General features: G+C 50.0%; 1 protein-coding gene across 1 annotated transcript in view; it reads left to right on the top strand.

Annotated features, from left to right (window-relative positions):
• The window catches only part of GABRB3 (gamma-aminobutyric acid type A receptor beta3 subunit), a 287955-nt gene continuing 284109 nt past the window's right edge, over window positions 2155-6000 (top strand). The window contains exons 1-3 of the mRNA XM_018066559.1: window positions 2155-2329; window positions 2461-2552; window positions 2764-2831. Coding sequence (XP_017922048.1) covers window positions 2250-2329; window positions 2461-2552; window positions 2764-2831 — 240 coding nt within the window. The 5' untranslated portion in view covers window positions 2155-2249. The remainder of the gene's footprint in view (window positions 2330-2460; window positions 2553-2763; window positions 2832-6000) is intronic.

Raw genomic sequence — 6000 nt, 5'->3', positions numbered from 1 at the left:
ATCTGAGGTGGTGCGTGGTTGGATGATAATAACACTTGCAATGTGGTTTTCAAGTTTTAGAACATGTAAAATAATATTAATAGAAAGGGGGATCACTCTTGCTGTGTTGTTGGCTTTTCTCAAGCACCCTATCCTCACTGTTTATTTTCTATAGCTGTAATCCCCAGTGGGGCAGTCCTCTAAAAGAGGTACATGTAAACAGGAAAAACAGACTGAAATACGAATAGGGAGGGATACAGATCCAGATCTAATCTAATATTCCTGATCATTCCATTGTACATGAACAGGACACAGAATACAAAGTATTTTGTATCTATTTTGTATCTATTCTGAAAACTAGATTTTTTTTCAGAACATAATTAGGAGGCTAAGTTTATCTCTTGTGTATGTTAGTCGCTCAGTTGTGTCCAACTCTTTGTAACCCGCCAGGCTCCTCTATCCATGGAATTTACCAGCTAAGAATACTGGAGTGGGTAGCCAGTTCCTTCTCCAGGGGATTGTCCCAACTCAGGGATGGAACCCAGGTCTCCGATATTGCAGGTGGATTCTTATACCATCTAAGCCACCAGAAAAGCCCAAGTTTATCTCTTAACCTATCTCAATACCAACCTTTCAGGAAATTGCTGATTTTTATAAAAGGCAATATATTTAAAATTAATTCCAGAAACATGCCAACTTGAGATCCAAGGTCTAGATTTAGATATTTACCTATATAATGTCTTGACAATAGAAAAGAAAATCGTAAGCTTTGTAGAAAAAAAAAATACAGAAAAGCAGCATTTAGGTCTTGGAATGGCCCGAGGAAGTCTATCAAGCAACGAATGGACTTGATTTGCAGGTTTTGCTGCACAAAGTATTCCACAAGTAGGAATGTGGAATCATCTTCCTCAATACTAGATGTCTGAAGCACACAGTTTTTAAAGAAAAATCTACAATCTATGAGCCTAGGGGAGCAAACGTTACTCAGGAACACAGTAGTGATTCACAGGGCAGGGTGGACCGCGGTGTTTATCTGTTTCTTGGCCAAGGTGCTGGAGGTCTATTAAAATGAGAACCAGAGGGTTTGATCCTGTGTTGGAAAACACGAGGTTCCTAGTCTGATATTAAGAACCACGGACAGCTCCGGGCTGCACCAGAAAAGGCATCTTATTTTTCCATTCCTCGGAATGATAGTCCAGGGTCTCCATGTCTGATGCGGACTCTAGCTTCTGATAATAAAGCAAGCCTGCTTATTTGGCCTTCTCTTTAACACTCATTTAAGTGTATTTATGTGAGTAGGTAGGGAGTGCTCACATGGAATGTTCAGGGGGTGAGAGTGAGAGAAATAGTCGAAGGAACCAATTTAAGAAAATGGTTTTATATTGCATAAATAATTAATCCGGCCGCCTTGCAAGCGGCTGGATGGGTCAGGCGGGAAAGCCCGTGGGTGGGGGCGGGGGCGGGGATCCCCGTATCGCCGTTAGATGTTCAGTGACTGCGGGGGAGAGCGGATCCCACCCGTGTCGGGTCAGAGGCGCCGCGCCATGTGCTCTGGGCTCCCGGCCATCCTGCTGCCCATCTGGCTCTCCTGGACCCTGGGGACGCGAGGCTCGGAGCCCCGCAGGTGAGGCAGGGGGCTTCCCTCGGGCCCGGCGTCCTGCCTCCCGCGCTGCAGCGCAGGTCTGCGGGCAGAGACGTTCCGCAGCCGCCGCGGGCTCGGCCTGCACCGCCGCCGGACGGGGGTCGCCGCCAAAGGGCCAGGCCGGGGAGCAGGCTGAGGGGGAACGTCTCGGGAGGAGTGGAGAGCGTCTCCTTCGCCGTTGCTGCCCGCGTCGCCGTCGCCGACCGTCCCCTCCTTCGCGGGTGGCTGGAGGCCCAGCGGAGCTTGGCGGCGCGGCCCACCGCTGGCGCTGCCCGGCGCCGCGCGGTCGCGGCTGCAGCCCGCGCGCGGGGCCGGCAGAGCCCCGGGTCACGCTCCGCAGCCAGCGAGGCGGCGGGGACGCTGGGCGCCGGGGGCCCGCGGGCGCTGGAGCCGGGGCCCGGCTGGGCGCGCTGCGCGGCGGCCCGCGCGCCCCGCCCCGGCCCTCGCCGCGCGCCCGCGCCCGCGCTCCTCCCTGCGCGCGCGCCTCCCCAGCCCTCCCCCTGCGCCCTCCTCCGCTCGGGGCCAGCGCGGCGGCGGCGGCGGCGGCGGCGGCAGCAGGAGCAGCCCCGGCTGCGGGTCGCGACGGCGGCGGGGCGCCCCCTCCCCCGTGCCGGGGCGCGGCGGAGGGATGTGGGGCTTTGCGGGAGGAAGGTTTTTCGGCATCTTCTCGGCCCCGGTGTTGGTGGCGGTGGTGTGCTGCGCGCAGAGGTAGGGTCGTGGCTTGCTTGCCGGGAAGCGGGCCGGGCGGCTGGCACGGTGCGCGGGTGTGCGCGCCGGGCACGGGCGGGCGAGCCGCCGCCTGACCCGGTTCTCTCTCCCCCCCTCCACCCCTCCCGCAGCGTGAACGATCCTGGGAACATGTCCTTTGTGAAGGAGACGGTGGACAAGCTGCTGAAAGGCTACGACATTCGCCTGAGACCGGACTTCGGGGGTAAGTAGGCTGTGCGCCGCCTCTACAGGCTGTGCGACCCCCCGCGCTGGGGGCCTGGGCGGAGGAGGGAGGCGGGGGCCGCTGCCGCCGAGCTGCGGCCGCTCGGGGAGGGCTCGGCCTGCGCCCCCTCCCCGGCGGCTCCCGGGCCCCGGGGCCGCCGCAGCCCGTGCCCGAGCCTGGCTCACGGCCGTGTCGTGTGCACTTTCCGCAGGTCCCCCGGTCTGCGTGGGGATGAACATCGACATCGCCAGCATAGACATGGTTTCCGAAGTCAACATGGTGAGTGCCTGCCTTTCCCGGGCGCAAGCCCCTGCCCCGCCGCGTGGGCACGCCGGCGGCCTCGGGACCAGGCTGGAGGCCTTCGCTGCCGGGCCGAGCTGACCGGGCGGGTGACCCGAGCGGTCCTCGCCGCGCCGGCCTCCGCCTGCCCGCGCGCCTGTGCGCACTGGGCAGTCGTCGGCTCGGAGCCGCGCGGAGGGCGCGCCTTCCTGCGGTGGGAAGGGGTCCGGGCTCACCGGAGCGGGCGCCCTGGCCGCCCGCCAGCTCCCGGCCGGCCCCGCGGTCGGCGCCCCGGTGCCCGGGCGGCTCGGGGTCGTCTCGCCTCGTTAGCAACAGGCGCCGGGGGGCGGGGGAGGAGAGCGCAGTTGCGGGGGAGCGTGTATTCCGGGTGAGGGGCACGCAAGGGTTGCTTCCTGGTGGAGGAGGTGCTGGCCGCTGGAGAGCGCGGAGGGCCGTGCTCGGCGTGTCCTGCGCTGTCTCGGGTCCGTTTCCTCAGAGTCCAGTGGCTTTTCCGAGGGCGGGCTCGCGACACGGAACCCGGACCCAATCCACCGGGCTCTGTCGGAGGTGCTGACGGTGCTGGAGGGTCTGGCGGGCCGTCTCTGCAGGGAGAGTGGAAAGCTAGAGAAGCAAGTGTCACTTAGGGCTGTGTTAATGCGAGGAGATTCTGTGTTCTGACCTGTGGCAAGTGGAGGTCCCTGTCTGTCCAGAGGTGTGAAGTGGGTGTCACAGGCTTCCTCAGGAACCGTGAAGACAACAGGGAATAAGGAGAAAAACGAGCCCTTTCATTTTTTGATTGAACTGGAATACCAGGGGTTTTTGAAAACAGGTTTCAGTTTCTGAGTGACACTTTAGAAACTGTGAGGATGAGAATTTGGAAAAAAAAATTTTTTTTTGGAAAAAAATCATTTGGCAACTTTTCTTTCTAAAATATAGCACCAAGAATATAATGAGCCATGAGGTAGACTCCATGGATTTCTCCTCTGGTGGACATGCTTACTCGCAGGCTGTGATTCTGATTCAGTGGTGTGAAGTGCAGTCTTGGGGGTCACTATTTAAAACTAGTGCTTCAGATTTTTTTTTTTCAAGCGGATGTTTTATGGACAGTTTTTTGAGAAACATTCTAATAACATAGAAATGTGGATGTTTACCAAGAAACTAAAATCATAATTTTAAATAGATGTTTAGCAAGATATATTTAAAGGCATACACTAGTATGGATTTTGTAGGAAGAAATCTTTGACTACATGAAACTACTGTTAATTAATTTTTTACTCTTAACCTAAAGGTTTAAAATTATGATGTGTGATTTAAAAAGTACTTTTCTTTCAATGTATCTCACTAAGGACATTTATATTCAAGTATGAATAATAAATAGATAATAAGTTGTTAATAATAAAAACAGGATGAAACAGAGACTTTACATATATTACACTAAAAACATCACATTTATTTTACTTTTTCATTTTTTTGAAAAATCATTCTGTCAAAAGTATGTCTTATGACCTTAAGGAAACAAGTTAATATATTCAAGATATACTCTGTAATCTGTGATTTCCTTAATTGGGAACTTCATATTCTATAGAGAAGAAAGTTTTGTATAGAAGTTAATAGACTATTTAGTGGATTTTTATGTCAAAAATTATTATATTGGTTGTCAAATAATGAAGAAAACATCCTGATGTGATGCTTTAAGAACTCTGTACAGTGTTTAAACAGCCAGGGAATAGAGAATGTCTTGTTGCAAATCGTTACACATTTCCTGTGAATGAATTTTTAAACTTAGCTATCCAGTTGTTTAGACATCATGCTGATATTTAGCACCTTTAAAAACTTCATGTGCTATGAACTGAAATGTCCCAGTTTTCTCTGAACCCAATACTAGGAAGACAAATTGAGGATACTAGCCATTATATTGAATAATCTTTAAGTGCCTATACCAAAGCCAGTGATTATGCATAATGTACCGTAGCATTCATGTATACCTTTTGTTTTGCATTTTTATGTTAATTTTTGTGGTTCTCTCTGTATAAGTTTATGGTAAAGAAAAATTGGGAATTGATGAACTTGGAAATTGAAGGCTGTTGGACAGATGGACTAACTGGCATCTGAAATATCTTCCACAAGTTGATTGGTAACAACATCCACTAGAAAAACCTGATTTCCTATAACTCATGATCAGGATCATAGCTCATAGTCATAGCTGCTATATTTGACTTATTTTTTACTGAAGGAACTTCCAAATATATAGCAATATTAAGTATCATTTTGGAGCTGACATTTTATAGGGAAAAAACTGAGTATGTGGTCATAAGATTAAACCCATGTTTTTAATCACGTTGCTTAAAAGCAATGCATTATATTTGTGAACTTCCTTAATTAATTGCCTTACTAGTTACCCAAAACTTAAGTGTTGTTAGGTTATGAAAAAAGAAAGGGGCATGCCCTAAGAGAGAGAGGGAAGGAAAGGCAGAGGGAAGGAGGCAGAAAGAGGGAGGGGAGAGACTAAGAGGACTTCTGACAGGGAAAGCCTTCTGCAAGAAGTTATGAAGTGATACTTAAGTTGGGTGGGTGAGTAAGCGGAATAGAACTGTGACTGGCATAGACAGAAGAGGATGTTTTGGGTTAGAGAAGAAATTGGCAAAGCTATGGATGGATAGATCAGCAGGACAGGAAATGTGGAGAGACTCAAAAGATGAAACTGGAAAAGTAGGACAAACCCGTTCACCTAGGCCCTTCTCTGCCTTGCCAAAGATTTCAGATGCTAATTAATTTTCAAGAATTAAGGAGCCTGTAAAGATTATTAAGCAGATGATTGACATGATTTAAGTTGTGGTTTAAGATGAATATTGTGACAAAGATGTTAATTTAGATGGAGTGAGAAGAGCAAAGTTAGCAAGAAAATTCAGGGTAAATGATCATGGAAGGTTCTTTGAAACTGTTCTCAAATTTTCATAGATATGCTTTTGAAAACATATTTAGTGAAATAAAGATCCATTAATATCTGAAATAAGGATATGTAAAGGGTGTATATCTCAAGGTAGGACAGATGTGCTCTTGTTAGTGGACACTTTGAGTGTGAACATGAAGCAAATAGTTACTTTTCTCTTTAAACAGTTGCAAAACAGTATCTACTGATGGTCATATAGGTAATGCCTCCAAAGAATGC

The sequence above is a fragment of the Capra hircus genome, chromosome 21, assembly GCF_001704415.2.
Source record: "Capra hircus breed San Clemente chromosome 21, ASM170441v1, whole genome shotgun sequence".
In the NCBI taxonomy this organism is placed as follows: domain Eukaryota; kingdom Metazoa; phylum Chordata; class Mammalia; order Artiodactyla; family Bovidae; genus Capra; species Capra hircus.
The sequence above is the reverse complement of the archived record's forward strand: the minus strand, read 5'-3'. Positions and strand labels throughout refer to the sequence as shown.